At 48.4% G+C, this 20,532-nt stretch overlaps 1 protein-coding gene across 1 annotated transcript in view; it reads right to left on the bottom strand.

The window, feature by feature from the left end:
* Positions 1–20,532, bottom strand: part of LOC128117550 (aldehyde oxidase 2) — a 106,330-nt gene that overhangs the window by 66,525 nt on the left and 19,273 nt on the right. The window contains exons 8-15 of the mRNA XM_052749522.1: positions 20,164–20,244; positions 17,932–18,076; positions 16,408–16,500; positions 11,841–11,956; positions 10,973–11,066; positions 7,188–7,297; positions 2,220–2,404; positions 1,461–1,650 (exon numbers count right to left, since the gene is read on the bottom strand). Of these exons, the coding sequence (XP_052605482.1) occupies positions 1,461–1,650; positions 2,220–2,404; positions 7,188–7,297; positions 10,973–11,066; positions 11,841–11,956; positions 16,408–16,500; positions 17,932–18,076; positions 20,164–20,244 (1,014 nt within the window). The remainder of the gene's footprint in view (positions 1–1,460; positions 1,651–2,219; positions 2,405–7,187; positions 7,298–10,972; positions 11,067–11,840; positions 11,957–16,407; positions 16,501–17,931; positions 18,077–20,163; positions 20,245–20,532) is intronic.

The following is a 20,532-nucleotide window of genomic DNA, read 5'->3' as shown; positions in this document are numbered from 1 at the left end:
AATGAAAAAAATTCTGAATGCTTTTTTCAGGATCTTTTTTCCTGAGGCTGGAAGACTGCCCTGGTGTCCTGACTGAGAAATGAAGCGCAGGTCTTTGTCTGAAATTCAGAGGTTAGGGACAGTGGCTCTGGGGACTGTGGCCATGGGGTGGGGGTGGCTGAGGAACGGAGTGGAGTACGGGGGATGTGAGAGCTGTGATCATGGTCAGGGAAGCGTTGACAGAGCGGGAGGACAAGGCAGGGAGAACAAGGGAGAGAGCAAATATTTTGCTTAACTTACTCCAGAGGTTTGCAATCAGAAAATCTGGAAAGCTGTTTAGACAACACTATACATATTAGTTTTTGACTTTTTGAAACATAAAAATTCAACGTTACATTTCATATTGATTGCAAAATTCTAGACTAAGCAAAACGAAGCTTTAGTTCCACAAAGCAGGCCAGTGTCTGTCTGGACAGAGGTGGGGACAATGACAAAGGGGACAAGGGATTCTCTGGGGTGGTGACAACGTGTTCTATGTAGTTTGAATTGGTGGCTCCCCAGGTGTACATTTGTGGACTAAGTTAAAACAGGTGGGTTAAATAACACATTTTTATTTGTCTCTTGTTTTACTGTAAATTAGGGTTCAACAAAGTTTATTTTAAAAGAAAAAAAAAATTACAGCATGGAGACAGAGCCCCTGTCACGTTTCTGTGCTGGGGCACTGTAAACACCTGAGCGCTGACGGCGGTGGGTTGAGAGCCCGCTAGGGCCAAATCCCAGGATGAACACCGGGCTGACAAAGGCTGACCCAGATCAAGGACTTCCAGAGAAGGGCAACAGGGTCCCCACAGGACAAGTGGCGCAAGCAATGGCAAAGTGTGGAAGTCCTGGCTGCAAGGAGCTGGCAGAAGCTGGTGTTATGGTTTGAATTTCGTCTTCTCAAATCACTATGTTGAAGTCTAAACCTCCAGAAACTCAGAGTGTGACCTATCCAAAGAAGATGGGGTGTTTACTGCAGTGGTAATGAGTTAGACCTGACTGACATGATGGCTGACGTCCTCTTGGAAGGAGAAGTTTGGACATAAACATGCACACAGGGGCAGCGAAGAGCAGGGTGATTCCTACAAGGTAAAGAACCCTAAAGGTCACCAGCAAGCCACCAGAAGAGCGAGGCCACGCCATCAGAAGCCATGGGAAAGGTGTGGAATCGAACCTCATGGTTCTCAGGAGGAACCAGCTCTGATGACATCTCTGTTTTTAGTTTATGATTTATTGTGAGAGAGGTGTCACTGTGTAGCTCAGACAGGCCTGGAACTCATTGTGATCTCCCTGCCTCGGCCTCCTGCGTGCTGGGCTCACAGAGGTGAGTCACCTCACCCTGCTTCCTGATGGCACCTTGGGCTGAGAGGCCTTCTAGCCTCAGAACTGTGAGACCATGACCACGCCTGAGAGCGATTGCCATTGTCCTCCAGAGCACTTACGGCGGACTCCGAGGACAGCTTTATTTTTCTCTTCTTCAGCTCCTGCAGAACCTCCAGGTAGAACTTGAAGAGGAAGCTGACCATCAGAGTCCTCTTGAACTCCACTTTGCCCCCCGGAGCTGAGCCCGGGAGGGAGACTTCATCCAGAAGCCGCCTGCAAGCCTCGTCTAGCATGAGGGCATTCCAGTGCCTGGTGCAGAGGAGGATGGTTAAAGCGTGGTCCGATTGCGCGGAAACCGGGTTTCTCTTAGAAATCATGGGAACAAGGGTCTCTGGACAGACCAAAGCCCTGGGAATCTGCTCCAAGTGGCACAAGAATTGTGGCCGAGTGAGATGGGGACCTTTCCCCACTGCAGCATAAATCAAGCATGTTCCAGAGTCGGAACATTCTAGAACCATTCCAGAATATTCTAGAGCAGAACAGGACAGAATTCAGACTTGGACGCTGCTTTGACCTAGGGAGGACTAGCATGCACCCAATATGGCGGGAGCACTGGAGAGGGCCTCCGAGTGTTCATTTGCTGGAGAAAAGGGGGCTGGCTGAGAAAACATCACCTGTTGTGTCCCTCACCCCAAAAAGTGGCTTAATTGATGCCAAATACTGTGGAATTAATTCAGCAAAATTAAAGACGGAACAAGCAGCGATTTGTTTTTACAAGTCTGAGTTTCCATCCTTCAAGGGCTTTATCACCAGAAGTCAGGGCCAAGTTGTTTGTCCCGCCATCAAGGCCCCCTTAAGGCACAGTGCTCATCACTTACCTGCCGAGGAGCTGCTGGCAGGATTCATGTGCGCTGATGGTGGTGGGCCCCACCCCTCCGTAGGCGATGCTCAGGTCCTCAATGGTGTCTGTGCCCTCTCTGAACCGGACCCTCATGCCCGCATTCACATCAGGCAAAGCGTTCTGACGGCACTGGGCTTGCCGGAAGGCGGACACAAACTCCCACTGTGGAGACAGAAACCATTCCCGTTATCTGATACGTCAGAATGAAAAGCTTGGGTTCCCTCTTGGTGCCTCTAATTAATCACTTAGATTCATATAATGGGACACAGAGGATGGTTGTCTAAATGAGAGACACTTTGGCTGCCTTCTTGCTAAGAGTGAGAATGGTGTCCTTTAAAAAAAAAAGATTCATTTATGTATATTTTTATTTTCGTAGAGGAGCCTCTGTGAGTTTATATGCTCCTAATGTGTGTAGGAGCCCTCAGAGGCCAGAAGGCGGCATGCAGTTCCTTGGAACCAGAGTTAGAGAGGGTTATGAGGCTCCATGTAGGTGCTGGGATCAGAACCCGGGTCCTCTGCAAGTGCAGTAAGTACTCTTAACCACTGAGCAATCTCTCCAGATAGCCTTTAAAAAAGTTGGAACAGGGTGGTGGTAGCACATGCCTTTAATCGCAGCACTTGGGAGGCAGAGACGGGTGGAACTCTGCGAGTTTGAGGCCAGCCTGGTCTACAGAGCGAGTTCCAGAACAGCCAAGGCTACATAAAGAAATTCTGTCTCAGGAAAAAAAAAAAGTTGTTGGGGCTGGAGAGAAGGCTCTGCAATTAAGAGCACTTGTTGCTCCTCCAGAGGACCCGGGTTTGGTTCCCAGCACCCACATGCCAGCTCCAGGGGATCTGACACCTTCTTCTAACCTTCTTGGGCACCAAGTGCACACATGCAAAAGTACATAAATGCAGGAAACACACATAAAATAAATAAATCTAAAGGATTAAAAAAGACTTATTTTTGTTTCTGTGTATGAGTGTTCACATATATGCATGTGCCCTTGGGAGCCAGAAGACAGTGTTGGATCCCTTGGGCCTGGAGTTACAGATGGTCGTGAGCCAACATGTGTGTGTTGGTAACTGAACCTAGGTCCTCTGGAGCAGCAGCAAACAGCAACCACCGAGTCATTCTATCTCCAAAAGTGACAATGGCTTCCTTCTAAAACCCCATCCTGGAGGTCATTGATATCTCCTGGCCATTGATATCATGGTCTGCTGGAGGTCAGCAGAGCTCCGTGGAGGATGCTGTGGAGAGCCACTGAGAGACCTTATTGGTACTGTGTTTCTTGAAGGCATCCTCTCTAGTCTTTGGGTTATTTTGTCTCTAGGAGGATGGAGGAGGCTTCTGAAGTCAGGAGCTTTTCAGTCCAAACCCTGCTCCATGTCCTGGATGGTAGAAATGCTCACTTTCCCATTTGGCAAGAGTGGAATGGAATGTTCCAGCGGCTGCTGGGTCAAGAGTAGCAGAGGTGGCGTCTGTCCCAGAGGTTCTCTTCACTTCATGTCTTCCCCTTTGCCTTGCCTCAAAGCTCCTCATACTCCATGTTCCATTTTTCTATTCCTTTTTTTTTTTTTTTTGACAGACTACTTTTATGCTGCGGGCCGCAGGAATACATCATAAGAACTCAGCTGGTTATGACAAAGTCACTACCTGGAGGGATCAGGGAATTCCTCCAGAGGAAGCCAAATTCCAAGAAGTTTTTGATGTTACTTGGCTTGTTATATATCAGCTGTATTCTGTTATAAAAATCATGTGTGCCTTCATAGTTTTCCCAATTGATTTTTCCCTAAGAAGGGCTAACAATGTGGACTGATCACTCTCTGGACATACACATTCCAGGTATTTGGAGAACAGCCTCAGGAAAGGCTTTCTCTGGAATCAGAAAGTACCCTTTGAAAGGACCAAGCAGATGCCATAACAGGCTGCTCAGTCTTCTCTCAGAGATCAGGCCTCAATTTCAGTTTCCTGAGACTGAGCAAGCAGTCTCTGGGAGGGCTGTGAACAAAAGACAGTCCTTGCAGTAGCTCCCTTTCTGCACGTACTCTGACTGCTCAAAGTTCAGCCAGATGTTTACTGTCTGGGACCCCTCACCAACTTAGAGTTATGTGCGTGAATCAAGGACAGAGCCTGGACCACTGAGCCAGCCCCCACAGTCAGTACGTGCTAAGCCAGCCAGCCCCCATGGCAGCTCAAGGACAAAGCTTGGGACTTGTGCTGGACTGCCCCCAAAGTGATAATTGTAACCCCCAACAAGTAAATTCAAAGGTTACAAACCCTCACCCAATTAAAAGAGAACAGAGATAAAAATAAACCAATCCAAGTTGCACCCATGTAAAAACCCCCCAACCCGCCCCCCAACCACCCTGAAGGGCTTGTGGTTTTTGTCTTTAAAAAGCTAGCCTCCAGCACTCGGGAGGCAGAGCCAGGCGGATCTCTGTGAGTTCGAGGCCAGCCTGGGCTACCAAGTGAGTTCCAGGAGAGGCGCAAAGCTACACAGAGAAACCCTGTCTCGAAAAACCAAAAAAAAAAAAAAAAAGCTAGCCTCACAAAGAAAGAGCAACTCCTCCCTGCCTCACTGTATTGGGTGTAGGAATGAGTTCCCTGTCTAGACTTGTATCTACAGAATAAACCTTGCTGTTGCATTCTGGACATCCAAGGTCTTCGGTGGTCTCTTTGGGGTCACAATCTGGGCATAACACCCTTAGCCACTTTCAAGGACTACAGGAAACACCGCCCAGGTAGGCGCCCAACTTCCGAGGATAACAGTGATAACCAACCCATGTGCAAGCCAAGCCCCCTGACTTAAATTCCACAAGGAGACATGGCCCAGGTGGGCACCCAACTTTCAAGGACTAACAGTGATAGCAGCCCACATACAAGTCTCCTGATTTAAGATAAATTCCACAAGGGGACACTGTCTAGGTCAGGTAGACATTAAGTAACAGCTTTATACAATTTAGCTCAGACCCTTCCTTCTTACAGCCTTACTAACTTTAGACCTCTAACTCCTTACCTAACCACTTCTAGGAATATTTAGATAACCTTCTGAGCTAACAGCTATGCTCAGCCTGAACCCCAGTTCAAGCCTCCCTGTAATTATCATCATTGGCAGCATCCAGTCAGGTCCATCCCGAGTTGGAGGAAAGTACCTCATCAGAGATACCTCAGTACTCTCTAGAACAGACTTAAGCATCCAGACTACCTGTTTAAGAAGGTCTGGCAGATGTGCCATTTAAGCTTAACTTTCTCCTTTCCCAAATCTTACCTCTAGTTCCAGATCTCCCTTTAACTATCACCAGATGCATCTAGCTGTACACTAATGACTGAGTACACTTTCCCCCACCCTGTAGAAAAACAGCAGATAGCTTAGAGCCACAGGAAAAAGTAAGGCAGTTTTATTTTCTCCCATTGACCTAGCAACTCAATAGATTTTTAACATTTTTTTACCAAACACATTTAAGATTATAGTTGTGCACGTAAGATTCCTCTTCTTAGATATTACCTGAATTTAGCCTTTAGTTAATTCATTAGTCACTTCCCCTTTGGGTTGCAAATGGTAATTAACAACTATTGCTCCTCTTTGTGATTCTTTTTTTTTTTTTTTTTTTTTTGGTTTTTCGAGACAGGGTTTCTCTGTGTAGCTTTGTGCCTTTCCTGGATCTTGCTCTGTAGACCAGGCTGGCCTCAAACTCACAAAGATCCGCCTGCCTCTGCCTCCCTAGTGCTGGGATTAAAGGCGTGCGCCATCACCGCCAGGCAAACCCCTCTTTGTGATTCTTATCACCCCTCCATTTGATCCTGATAGCAGACAATCACTGCCTGAGGAAATTCAGGCTGGGTGTCCTGGGTGGAGGGGAGGATTGTGATTTTTGGGAGATATATAACTGTAAAGCAAGAGACGATGTAGAGAATTAAAGTGAATGGACTAAGAGCTCGGTGTGCTGAGATTCATTTTTTCCTGAAAATAGTCCTCGCTGTTAGCAGTTCTCTCTCCTGAGCCCCTGGAAAGTATAATATTGAGGCTGGTTTCTCAAATATTATACAAGACTTTTATTTATTGTTTATTTCTTCTTACGTGCACAGGTGTTTGACACACAGGTATCTGTGCGTCATCTGTGTGCCAGGTTCCCATGAAGGCTAAAAGAGGGCATCAGACCCCCTGGAACTGGAGCTACAGATGGTTGAGAGCTGCCACGTGGGTGCTAGGAATTGAACCCAGGTCCTCTGTAAGAACATCAAGTGCTCTCAGCTGCTGAGTCTTATCTTCAGCCCAATGACATACTGTTTTTCTCTCCTCTGTCTTCACATAGACACGGATGCACTTTTGGATGGGAAAGCATGTCGAAGTTGCTCTTCTGAAGGAAGGACTACCAAAGAGCATCCATAGCTGAGAAGAAACTTAAGACTTCATTATGATGACCTGCCTCTGCTTTTAGTGTATGTGTGTGTGTGTGTGGGGGGGTATTGGGGCTCTCTTGGAGTCAAGCACAGCTTTGTAGACAGGCCTAAGGAGTAGAGTGTGGGCAGAAGGCCACCTCCGTAGCTGGCAGGGTGACCACATCAACCCGGGCCAGGGAACCTCTGGAGGCCATGTGCTCCTATGAGCTGTAGGGGTTGGCAGGAACCCGGGGGTGGGAAAGCCAAGTCAGGACTCCAGCTTCCTGTGTGTCAGGTAGAGAAGCTCCATCCACAGCCGGAGAGCCTTCACCCATGGGGAAGTGTGACCACACGCCTTCTGCGGGTCACACCCCACAGCTGCAACAACAACCAAAATCCACATCCTGGAGCCGCTTGCTCAGGGCAGTCCCAGAGCCTTGCTGCTGAACCGGTTTGCAGTAGGTCAGGAAACAGTTTTGGGAACACGGTTTCTTTCCTTCGACCTGTCTTCAGATGTTAGGGGTGACTGGACTCCATTATGACAGGGAGCAACAACTTCAAAGCAACCGGCCAGTCTCTTACCTTTTGAGAGTGAGGGATGTACACAGATCCCAAAATCTCCTCCGGTTTCAGGTCTGCGCTCGCCAACCCAGCGAGAAAATGTCCGTTGAGGGGAATCTGCCGCGTGCCTTCTGTGGATAGAAATGGCATTTCGGTACAGCCGGAAGAAAAGCAAGCCAGATCTGTCCTTTCAGACCTTGGCTGCCGGAGGAGAAGGTGTACATCCTCTGCTCAGAGTGACTGATGCAGAGGTCCGAGTCTGTGACATCATTCTAACTAAATGAACCATGAGCTGAAGGTCAAGGCTACGGCGGCATGACTTAAGCTAACACTGGATTTACTTTTGCTGCTAGCAGAGTAGCACGATCTGCTTTTCACGCTTGCTGTAGTTTTGTGTTCCTGGCACAGACATTCCTTTAAAGTAAACAACTTGTCAAATCTGTCGTAGGCTCAGCTGTTCACCTCTCGGGACCAGAGCACTATCCTCTGGCTTTAAAAGATGGGCTGCACTTTTTAGGGTATAGGATGTGCCCTGAAGAGATCAGACTACAGCCCAGAGATGATGAGTTCTATCCCCCACACAACTGGCACTGTGTTGGTTGGAATGCTGGTACTGTGGTAACTGGGTAGGAAACCCCAAAGAAGTCCCTGCTGACCACTGTCCACCTGTCTTGCTGTTATGTCAGTGAGGTGAGTTCCTGCCTTCTCTGCAGTGACAGAGGTCTGCCTTAGCTTTGGCAGAGGTGGGAAAGAGGAGACCATGAGTCAAAGGTGATTGTAAACATCCAGCAGGGCATTGCTACCATCACATTAGCAGAAGGCCCTGGACAGGGACCTCGCCATCCTGGGATCCCCTGAGTCTTGGCTCCTTGACTGTTTTGTGGGTTACATTGGGGTCATCTCAAACTACAGGCCTGGTGCCCTCAGAGAAAAGCCTGGCTCAGTCTTCTGTGCCCTCCTTCCTACTAGGCTTCATGAGAAGCCAATCGGGGAGTAGGGCCTGAGCACTTTTTCTCAGTCCCCAAGTCCCTCCCCACCACCTCTGAGCAGTGAGTGACAGTATCCAACACCTCCGGGAGCCCGGAAGTCCACAGGGGCAGAGGCTGGGGCTCCGTCTTCTGTATCCCTGTGCCTGGCAGGTAGCTGTGAGTCAAGATCTGTTGAGGGAGTGGGTGGGACAGAGGACGGCAGCATTGGATGGGTTGTCAGGTCATCCGTGAGGGGAAGGGAGGGACGTTGGAGAGCTGGAAGCCCTGGAGACAGGGTGATCAGGGGAGCTCGTGAATGGAAGGCAGACTGACAGAGGTTCACATCTGCTAAGGTTTGAGTGCTAGTCTCCTTCAAAAGTCAGGGCTAGGAAGATAGATGGCTTTGTGGGAAAAGGCACCTGCAGCCAAGCCTGATGACTGGACTCCAGTCCCTAGGACCCCTCCAGAGAGAACTGACTCTGGCAAGTTGTCTTCATGTGCACTCTGGCATGCATCACACACACACACACACACACACACACACACACACACACACACACACACACACACACACAAAAGATATAACACATTAAAAACAAACAAACCAGGGCTGGAGAGATGGCTCAGAGGTTAAGAGCACTGACTGCTCTTCCTGAGGTCCTGAGTTCAATTCCCAGCAACCACATGGTGGCTCACAACCACCTGTAATGAGATCTGGTGCCCTCTTCTGGCCTGCAGTCATACATGCTGTATATGTAATAAATAAATAAACCTCTTTTTTTTTTTTTTTGGTTTTCGAGACAGGGTTTCTCTGTGTAGTTTTGAGCCTTTCCTGGAACTCACTTGGTAGATCAGGCTGGCCTCGAACTCACAGAGTGCTGGGATTAAAGGCGTGCGCCACCACCACCCGGCAAATAAATCTTAAAAAACAAAACCCCAAAACAACAAACCTTATTTAGTTGGTGGACTTTAGCAGCCATTGTAACAATTCAGAGCTAGCTGATGTGCTGTGGAAGAACACTTGCCTCACATGCACAAGGCCCTGCCTGCCCTGAGGGGCTCCCTGGCGTGAGACAGTGACATGGCCCCACCCTCAGAGCTGGGATTGGTGCTAACAGGAGGGTGACTCTGGCTCCTTTTGTCCTTTCTTGCATTTCTGCCTTCTGATAAGGGATGATGGAATAAGAAGGCTGTCACTGCATTCTATCATGTGACCTTGGAGTTTCTAGCCTACAAAGCCAGATTGGGGGGGGGGAGGGGGGGAGAGTTGTTGATAAATGACCCACTTTCAGTTTTAGCCTCACGGACCAGCTAAGCTGGAGTCCCATCATTTTCTGGACAGGTGGCCTTGTGCTGGAGGTTGAGCAGTTTGGTGTGAAGTGTGTAAAGTGCCCAACACAGCCTGGTGCATGTTTAGCCTCTTGTCAAGGGGTGTTTGAGCTTGTGGAAAAGACCAAAGCGTTGTGAGTGCACAAAGGCCCAGGGGAAGCAGGGAAGGTGGATTAGCAGGGAGCTGCCTTAAGGAAATGCTCCATTCAGTCGGCAGTTAAAATGAGTCACTGCTTCCTCCTCCCCATAGGGGTGTTTGGCTCATAAAGCGTGTGTGTGTGTGTGTGTGTGTGTGTGTGTGTGTGTGTGTGTGTGTGTGTGTGTGTGTGTAGGAAGGCCTTGCTCCCTTAGGTTATAGGAATGTACCCTCTGTGTCAGGCTGGGTCCCCCTTCTTTTGTGTGTCTACCTCCAAGACAGGGTCTCTCTACATGGCCCTGGCAGTCCTAGAACTCCCTCTGTAGACCAGGCTGGCCTTGGACTCACAGAGATCCTCCTGCCCCTGCCTCCCGAGTATTGTGATTAAAGGTGTGAGTCACCACCACCCAGCCCTCACTCTGTTTTTTAAAAAAGATTTCTTTTTATTATACTTAGTTATGCACAGGTGTCTATATGTGGTCATGTGCACACGAATGTCAGTGACCAGGGAGATCAGATTCCCTGGAACTGGGGTTACAGGCAGTTTTGGGCTGCTAGACATGGGTGCTGGGAAGCAAACTCAGGCCCTTCACCACAGCAGGACAAGCTCTTAGCTGCTAGGTCATTTCTCCAGCCACATTCCCTTCCCTTTAAAAGACTGGTTTTTATTTTTAAAAATGATATATAATACATAATTGTCCATCTCTGTGACTATGTGCTATGAATGCAGGTGCCCACAAAGCTGGCGATGTTGAGTCCCCCAGGAACCGGAGTTGTAGGCGTTTGTGAGGCACCTGAGGTGGGTGCTGGGAACTGAACTCGGGTCCTCTGCAAGAGCAGAGTGTCCCCTTAACCTCTGAGCCAACTCTCCAGGACTTTCATGTCAGCTTTTGCTTATCATTCCTGGTCAAGCAGAAACACATGAACTAACAAATGAGCTCTGAGCATACAGTCCTGTGTGTGTGTGTGTGTGTGTGTGTGTGTGTGTGTGTGTGTGCATGTGTGTGTGCGTGTATTTGTGTGAGTGTGCGTGTGTATGCGTATGTGTGTGTTGTCAGTGTGTGTGTGCGTGCATGTGCGTATGTGTGTGCGCGTGTGTGTGTGTGTGCGTGTATTTGTGTGAGTATGCGTGTGTGTGCGTATGTGTGTGTTGCCAGTGTGTGTGTGTGTGTGTGTGTGTGTGTGTGTGTGTGTGTGTGTGTGTTGTCAGCAGGCAGCACCTCTGCCTGTTGTCACAATGCCCTTTCCTCACGACAGGCACTCCCCATGAGAGTCAGTGATCCAGGCTCCTACTCAATGCAATTCCTGAGGAAAATTTAAGTGTAAAGAAAAGAGACAAAAGCTCTTTAAGAGCTGCTCGGAGTGTAGCTCACCTTCTGACAGCAGGTTGAGGGTGGCGTTCCCCACAGAGAGAATAGGATTCAGGTCTGAGTAGCAGTGCCGGCTGATAATGTGTCCACCTAAGGACTGAGGACAGGGAGTGATGGCTTGGTTAGTGTCTCAGGTCTTCTACCGTCCTTACAGACATCCATCTGCCTTTGATCGTCTGGGGTCTTGGAAGGGTCAAGGCATCTTGGCCATCATTTGTCATCAGGGTCCATGACTGTTGGAAGGCAGCTCTTAGGCTCGCTTTGTTGCACCCCATCACTCCTTGAGAAGTGCGTCCAGCCCCTAAACTCATCTGCCACCCTCTCCTCGACAGGCTCTAGTGAGTGTGGTCATTTGGAATCACATGAGAGTTTTCACAAAGACAAGGTCCTCTGCTGACTTCCCAGGCTCCAAGGATCTCTCCTACGTCGCCCAGCAGATAGATGTCGGACATGTCTGTGTGTGCTTAGAAATCCAAGCACACACGACTCCTTCTGCTCCTTACGATGGTGATTCTCCAGCCGTGGTTTGAACAGTACATAGTAAAAGGTTGCCCGGCTTGCTTTAGGTATTATACTTCTGTTAATGAAGCCCAAGATTAAATCAGACCTTTTGACAGGCTTGCCAAAAAATTAGCAGAATGATGATGTCCTTTGCGACATGTGCTGCTGCTCAGTTACTGTGTTGGCTTTCACCTAGAATTTTACCGAACATTCTAATACATATCATTTGTTAATTTTAAAATATTTGTTAATTGGCCTGTCATTTTAATCCACGGAGACCTTTCGGCATGCTACCTCTGCCAGTGCCCATCCTGATAGCTCAATGAGGAGAAACAAGTGTGTGCCCAGTGACTGCCAGCAGGAAACCCACCGCCATATTCCGGATCTGCTGTCCTGCCAGGCTCCGGAGGTGTTTCAGGAGAGCTCGGTAGGTCTGCGTTTTCTCCTCCGGGAGTTCAGAGATGCTCTCAGCCAAGATGGTCAGTCCTGGAAAGCAGGTGGTTTTCATTGGCTACATAGGAGGAGCAGAGCTGCCATCACCGAAGTAGGGTCTCACTTAATATTTGGTTAGTGGTGCTTACTATTGTGGCTGCTTAGGGGGTCACCAGGAGCTCCCAGATCAGCTAAGTCAGTCTCTGGAATCAGGCTCTCTCTCTCTCTCTCTCTCTCTCTCTCTCTCTCTCTCTTTCTCTCTCTTTGTTTTTTTCTTTTGAGCCAAAGTCTCTCACTGACTTGGAGCCTATTAAGTAGATTGGGCCCACACCCATGGGCCCCAGGGGTCTTCCGGTCTTCATCTCCCCAATATTGTGATTGCTATGTATCCTACCTTGTCCAGATTTTTTTTTTAAATGTGAATTCTGAGGACCAAACTTAGGTCTTTATACTTGCAAGACCCAGATAGCAGAGCCAATTTCCCCAGCCTTGGGCACAGGACTTTTAAGAGGCCCCAAGGTGGTCTCCTGTGTAGCCACACTCATCTTTGGACTGGTGTGAAGAAATAAAGACAGGAGAGAAGGAACAATGGTAATAATAGGCTGGTGGTAGACTCTACTAGAATCTCCCATGGACCTTCTGAGTGACCATGATTGCTATGTGGGTAAGTGGAATAAATCTGATAACATTAACCGAATGGCAAAGGCCATTTGGCTCCCTAGGTCACCGTCTAAAAGTCAGTAAGTATTTTTTTTTTTTTTTTTGGAAGGAAGGCGTTTTTATGCCAACTTGAGAGCAGTGAAGGAGAGCAGTGAGTAAAAATGATGACTTCTCCCTGGCTTGACGGTTCTCACCGGGTTCATGGTGATGCCATTCGAATCTGACATGACACCACTGCTCCAAGAATCCCCTCGAGGAATTGCTCCTGATGATTCTTAGCCAAACGTACATGAACCATCAACCCAAGTAATGAACAAACCAAGTTTCTATTTACTTGCCTCCATACAGTCAAGAGACGAAATAGACTGTGTGTGACCTCTTCACATTAAATTACCCCAACTTTGTGTGACCTTTTAGTATATTCTGGTATGAAAACATTTCAAAATACAGCAGCTCAAGAATTTAGGCCAAGATGACCCAAACAGGAATCAAAATCAGTCATGTCTTGCCTTCAGATTTTCCACCTCTGATAATCATAACCTTCAAGAGGGACCCTGGCCAATCCAAATGAATACATCCCAGGGAAGCAGCTCCTCAGACTTCCCATTGGTTGGTGGCGTGGGGTGTGGGGATGTTCTGGGCTCACAGGAAGGGGTGAAGGGAGCTGTGGGTGTGCACCCAGGAGGACTGGGACAATGCTACTTGCCAACTGGCCAGAAAGTAATCCAGCACGTTGACAGCGGTTGGAATTCAACTTGTGAGGATTGGCAGGGATGTGAGCAAGAACTTGAGGATTTCCCCTCAGTAGGGCGAAAGGGGCCACATCAATGTAGGAAAGTGTGTGGTCACCCAAACCATCGGAGTTGACCTCTTAAAATAAATCCTTTACTGCCCTCGAGTTTTCCCTAATGAAACCTCAGCGCACAGGGTTTGAGTTGGTCTCGCTTGTTGGATACTAACTGCCGCGGGTCTGTTTTTAGCAGGTTTCAGGTTGGGCTGTGATTTTTTTCTCTTGTTGATTCATCTTTGAGAGCATCCCACCCTCCTACATAGCTATATTTTATCAACATGAAATGATCTTGGCACAGAGCTTCCCCCGTCTTTGCCAACACGCCCCCATCTCTCTCCCACCACGTCACTAGCCTCAGCGAACTTCCTGGATGGGAGAAGACTGGCAGCTTTTGATTATCCTCATGCCAAACAAATCTCACCTGAAACTTGTAACTAAGTTGTCCCTCCTTTATCCTGTCTGAGCATCTCATAAAAGATGCTCTTATGAGATCTGGTCCCCCCTCAGACTCCCCACCAGGGGCCCGTTGATTCCTCATCCCTGTGAGTTCTGTCGGTACCTACTCTTTACCTTCTGTAGCCAGATAGAGCGGTGCATGCCTGTAACCCCAACTCTTGGGAGGCTGAGGCAAGATGATCATGATTTTGAGACCAGCCTGGGCTCTCTAAGGAGACTGCGCCTCTAAAACAAAATCAAACCAAAGCAAAACCAAGTATTCCCAACAATAAACTAAAACTCAAACACCAAAATTTCTGCTGTGCCTTCACAGGAGCCTAGCAGAGCTAACATTGCTCCTTGGCAACCGACTCATCCCTGAAGACCCTGGCCCTCATTAGGGAAGAAGGCGGACACAAACGTCTTACTAGTATTTAGGCCCCAGGCTTTACACAGAGACCAGAGCGGCCCATCCCCGCCTCTTTTGGCTTTTTGTTTGTTTTTGTTTTTGAGACAGTCTCTGGTAGCCTTGAATTCCTGGTCCTCTTTCCAAGTGTTGGGATTGCAGGCATGAGCCCACGAGCCACCACACCCTGCTTCTGGTTTCCACTCAGATGGGGAAAAAAAGACAGTTCACCCCTCCAGTGAGGCACAGAATGCCAGCTGCCTGCTCTATTGCTCTGTCCCCACGAGAGTTTAAACTCCAACCGAGGCCGGACAGACCATCTGGGCCTCTGCTTTGTCCACACCGCCACTTTACACTCTTTCTATTCGAGTCTGTCTCTGGCCACAAAACTCAACTTGCATTCTGGCGGAGTTGGGAAGCTCTTCAACTTGTTTTGACTCTCAAGGGTTTTAAAAGTTAACTCGATGCCTCATGGGCCCGTCGGGTAAATGTGCAGCGATGCTGGGCCAGTTCAAGGTAAAAATTTTTGAAAGAAAACTAGGCGGAGCCAGCCGTGGGTGTGACATGGGCAAACGTGCAGTTTAAAGAAACCTTTACGTCACAAGTGGAGCTGTCCGTCACAGAGCTTTGATTCCTGGGGGTGCTGGTGTGAGCTTATCTGTTTTCAGTTCTTCCAAGCGGTGTCTTCCACACTCTGGGCCACAGGAAGTTTCCTGATGGCCACTGGAGGGCACTCACGCTTCAGCTTTAATGGCGCCAAACTTCAGAGCCTGCCTGGCTTTCCTCTGGCTGAGGGACCATGCTGGGCAGTTAATGTGAAAAGCCACTGGACAGGCACCCCCCCAACCCCCCCACCCGTGGCCTGGGCAACGGCAGTGGGGCTTCTGAATTGTGACTGGGTGACCTTGTAACCTGATGACCTTGGCCGAGTGCATTTTCTTTTTGCACCTCACGTTCATCTTTAGAGGAATTGGGGTATGCTGCCGAGTTTGAATTGTGCTCTGGGGACTCATATAAGGGACTCAGAGACAGGAGGGGTGGGGAGAGTGACCCTCTCCTTCAACACAGCCACTTATTTTCATTACTGTTTTAAGAACTGAAGACTTGACACTCGGTGTCAGAGAGGACCAATGCTAAGCAGGAAGCAGGAAGGCTAACCGGTGCTTGGCTGGAAAGTATAGCGGGTCTCCTGCCGTGTTCATCGGCTTGGACTGGTCATCTGGATCCCAGACTCCGTGTTCTCCTGTTTCCCCTCTGCCCACAGCAGGCACACTACCCGGGTTGTTCCAGGCTAAAGCTGGCCACACTCATGAAGGGATCCCATCTCTTGCAAATGTCTGGGTTGGAGCGGGGATTAGCAGGTGCACCGGTTTTCACTGAAACCCGCCTTTGGCTGATGATAGAAGCCAGGAGGTAGGGCTCCTGGATGGCAGAGACTTGTCTGTCTTCAGCCCCCTTCCTGTCTGTCAAAGACCTCCATAAGTACGCAGTGACCTACATGCCATTCTTGACCAAGTCTTTAGTTCTGACTGACTCCTCGTTGCTCAAGTTAAGGGTATCATCACTACCATTGCAATCCATTACATTCAAATTCCTGACCAACTCATTCACCCCCACCCCCCACCCCACCCCCGAACTAATTTGTCAGCCACTGGATAAGCATGCTTCCCCAAGACTAAGAGCTCTGGGCAACGAAGAAGGGAAATAGTAAGGCCCGTTTGCTAGAAGGTTTGCCATGAGTCTTGATTTCAAATCTTGCACATTTCTTTCTACTCTGTGGGTGTGATGTTACTCTGCACTGGTGGGCTTTGGAGGGTGACGAAAGTGAGCAGGAGTGCTTGCTGGCAGGTGTTTGTCCCATTTGGCCCCTCGCCATTGTTCCCACAACACAAGTAGCACATGAGTATCAGATAATATTCTCCACCTCTCCTCTCTTCCATCCAAGTGACTCTGTACATTTATTGTCTCTGGGATACCTGGCACTTGTAAGAGTCCTGAAAGTGAGCACACGGTCTCTCATGGTAACATTTAGAAAGCTCATCTTCTGCTCCCCAAAGGCTTTGATGGTGAGGTTTGCAGAAAAGAATGACGAGTCACAGACGGGTCTCCTAAGAGAGATGCGTGAGGCTGTTCTGGTATATACTCAACAAGTGTAAGGCTGGTTCGTGCAGGGGTCGCTTCATTAATATCTTACTTGGAGGACCAGAAACTCACCATCACTGTTCTTAGTCACCACTCTTAGATCAGGAATTCCAGCAGGAGAGAGGAGAATTGGGTGAAAGTGTCCTTGAGATTTCATAGCTGGTCCTGAAGGGGGGGGAAAAAAAGAATTTTAGAGAAAGAGAAAACGCCTTTTCTTTTACATTGAAAATTTCTCATTAAAAACATTCAGATATAGAGCTTAAATCTTGGTAATAAATGTGTATAGATGCGAAAGCAATGACCATATACCCCTCTGCCCAACCTTTGTATTCACTTAGTTATATTCTTGCTACATTATACCAATGGGAAGAGAGAGCGTGGAAGGCTTTTAAAACTCCCTTTCGCAGAAGCACTTGGAGATGCTTCTAAGAATGTGACTGGGCGTGGTGGTTGTACACGCCTTTAATCCCAGCACTCAGGAGGCAGAGTTCGAGGCCAGCCTGGCCTACATAGCGAATTCCAGGCCAGCTAAGGTGACATAGTGAGACCCTGTCTCAAAACCAGTAAACAAAAAGCCAAACCAAAACAAAACAGAGAATATTTGTGTGGCTCAGTGTTAACACCCACTGAGCATGTGTGAGGCTCTGGGTTTGATCCCAGCATGGAAAAAAAAGAAAGGAGTATTTGTAAAACCATGGGAACCTGGAAATAGCTGAAGCTCTTTCAACAGCTGCCTTCCCATGATAGACTGGAGGGGCAAACCATTCTGTGCTGTATCATGGAGCAGGACTCAGGCACACACAGAAAGGGGGGATGAGTCTCAGGGCAGGAATGCTGACTGAAAACCACGAATTCCAGACGAACAGTGACAGTCTGTGCAGTGTGTCCAAAGCCAACAGATACACTGTTTAGGGACTCAAACGTGGTAATTTCAAAGACGAGTAAGAAACGGACCAGTGGACCAACCCAGTTCAGCTGTAGGGCTCCATCAAGAGGGAAGAGAAAGGAGGAGCAGTGGGGTACCCCTTCTTTTATTTCAGAGGCCAGCTGTTGAAACAGTGATTACAAATTTGTGGGGAATGCTGGGAACCAAACCCAGAGCTTGGACAGGCTAGGCTATAGCATTCTCCCATCGAGCTATGGGTGTGTATGCGAAGCAAAGTTGTTAAAATGGATGTAGGTACTCCCTAGGTGTATTTGTTAACACATTCACAGATATTTTATAACATTCTCTTATGTCTACTCAATTTTTAACCTTAATAAAATAACAAGGGACAGTCAGGTGGGGGTGGCATACACCTTTAATCCCAGCACTCAGGAGGCAGAGGCAGGTGGATCTCTGTGAGTTCAAGGCCAGCCTGCTCTACAGAGTGAGTTCCAGGACAGCCCCGGCCACACAGAGAAACCTTCTCATACATTTACCCACCCCCAGTCATCCTGAATACCACTAGGATATGTGTCAATCAACTTTGGAGATCACTGGATTTATGAGACAGGATGAAACTTTCATCTTTAGAAAGTAGGCCAGGGATGGGGCAGGGACCAGGAAGTCCAGCCGGGCGTCAACAGTGGAATGAGTGGGCTGCTGTCGCTTACCCAGAGATGTGTTGCCGGAAACGAGAGGGGCTTCAGGGTACTTTGCCTTCAGCGCCAAAAGATCTTGGAGGGTTCCTGGGGAGATCCAGGTAATTCTCTCTCCGGAAAAGGTCAGGGTTTGCTTTTCTGGGTTCTCAGCCATCCTCTGAGGACAAATGATAGGAGATGTACCTGTGTGCATAGTAGTCACTCTGTGCCATATCGGGTCCTGGCTGGCTTGTGTCCCTCTAGGAAGATTTCAGGGTTCCGGGTCCACTTACCCAGAGAGACACTCACTGTGTCCACTGGCTAAAGTAGGCCTTTTGGGAACAAGTGATAATATAATCTGGCACCTCCCAGTGACTGCCTGGCGTGGCTAATTTAGCATTCATTCAGTTTCACGACTTTAAGATCACAATTCCGCTAATGATCTTAAATTAATATCCTCAGTCTCGATTTCCCCCCTAATATTCAAATCCTTTCTCAGTGAGTTCTTGATGTCTGTCCCCTCTTAGATGTGTCAGGGGCCCCTCACATTTAATTTGCTCCAAACTGAACTCCTCAGGTCCAGTCCCTCCCTCAGCCCTTGAAACGGAACCCCTAAAGAAAAGATGGCCCACCCCTCTGGAGGTCTTTCTGTCTTTGTAAGTGGTACCCTCTAGTTACGCACAGCTCTGCGGTCAGGCTGGACTGTTTTCCCCACATCACGTCATACTCATCAGCAAGCTGTGTGGTTTTCTCCCAAAACATATCCAGAATCCCGTGCCAGGGGTCTAGTCTGGTCTAGCCACTGCCTGTCTGGATGACATTCGTCCCCTGATGGAATACAGTCCTTCTTCTTGGCTCAGCCGCAGGAAGGATCCTGATAGGACGTCTGAAGGAGCTTGTCCCTCCTCTACACAGCCTCCCTCACAGTGGCTCTCACACAGAGAGGAAGCCAGGCCCTGTCAAGTCCAGCATGGCCTCTGCCCTCCCCGCTCCCTGGGCTCTGTCAGGCTGGCTCAGTGCCGTCCTTGGTTAGGGCAGCTGTTCTCTTGCCTCTAGTACCTTCCCACTCACTCTTCCCACAGCCTGGATAGTTAGTTCTTCCATCACATCTCCTCACGACTGGCTCCATCCTTCCTTCTAGAATTTCCTCAAACATTACATCCTCAGGAGAGTCTTCTATGGCCATGGCGCTGACAATCACAACCATCTGTAGCCTAGCTTCATTCTCTGCTTGGTGATTTTTCTCCTTAGTACCTCTTATTTGTTAAGATTACACACACACACACACATTCACATAGAGTAGCTCTGGCTGTCTTGGAACTCACTAAACAGACCAGGCTGACCTTGAACTCACAGAGATCCACCTGCCTCTGCCTCCGGAGTGCTGGGATTAAAGGCTTGCGCCACTATGCCCAGCTTACATATATCTTTCATTTATTATTTTACTTACCATCCGTCTTTCTTACCAGATTATAAGCTCCCCTAGCACAGTATTTTCTGTTAACTTTGTTTCTTGCTGCATAGTTAGTACTTAAAACAGTGCTGGTATGTAGTTGAAGGGATATGTATTTTTGAATGAGTAAGCATACCAGAGCTCCCCCAGCAAAGGGGGCTGGAGAAGGTTAGGAGCATGCACTGATCTTGCAGGGGACCTGAGTCTGGTTCCCAGCACCCATGTTGGGTGGCTCATAACTGCCTGTAATACCATCTCCAGGAATCCTACACCTCCGTCTACGATGGGCACGGGCACTTAGGTGTACACACTCACCCACAGACACACTGGCAAAGACATCATTAAAATTAGAAATAAACATTTAGTAAAAGAGAGGAAAGTATTTTATAGAAAGGGACATGGATGCCTGAGAAGGAGGGTTGATATACACGTGGAGGAAGAGTGGAGCGGGGCACCCCTGTTTCTGGCAGTCAAGAAACTGCCCCCCAGACAGGACAGAGGAAGATGCTTCTTGCCGTCAGTGTAGTGGAGTTCCTGGAAAACCATGACAGATGCTTAGCAAAGCTGAATGGCCTGGACAACCAACACATTCCAGATCCACAGTGACGAAAGACATGGTGGGATAATATTTAAAAAACCCCAGCTAAGGCCTAGAGAAGGTCATCCAGGGCTGTGGGGGGAAGGTGATTTCTGGATCCTAGCCAACCCTTCTCCAATTTGACATGTCACCCGAAGGATATGGTAGATTTACAAAATTGGATTTATCACCGGATATGTTTAAACAAGCACATGAAATAGCCACGGTGTCTTACCAGGAGTTCTGGGGGAAATATGAGCTCCTGGGTCGGGTCCAGGGGCCGGAACTCCTCTTTCACAAACAGTTCCGTGCAAATCTTTAAAGAAGCAGATGGCTGTGTCAGTTCAGCTCGATTGGAGACAGCACTGGAATTCTTGAAGAAGTTAGGCAAAATGCACGAGTCGCTCATTTTTTTCTGTACAGGGAACTCACTGTAGCCCAACAACTTAAAGAGGAGTGTGATTGCCAGGGAGAGGCTAATTAGCTACTAATATGATACTAAAGGAAAGAAAGTCATTAACTCTTGCAAAGAGCATCCTGGGAAATGCCAAGACACCCTGTGAAAACAATCAGATGTTAAAGAAGCTTGGGGACCTCCACTGTG

This window comes from Peromyscus californicus, unplaced genomic scaffold (assembly GCF_007827085.1).
Source record: "Peromyscus californicus insignis strain IS unplaced genomic scaffold, ASM782708v3 Scaffold_21__1_contigs__length_65335640, whole genome shotgun sequence".
Classification (NCBI taxonomy): Eukaryota; Metazoa; Chordata; class Mammalia; order Rodentia; family Cricetidae; genus Peromyscus; species Peromyscus californicus.
Note: the sequence above shows the minus strand (reverse complement) of the source record. Positions and strands in the feature narration are given on the sequence as shown.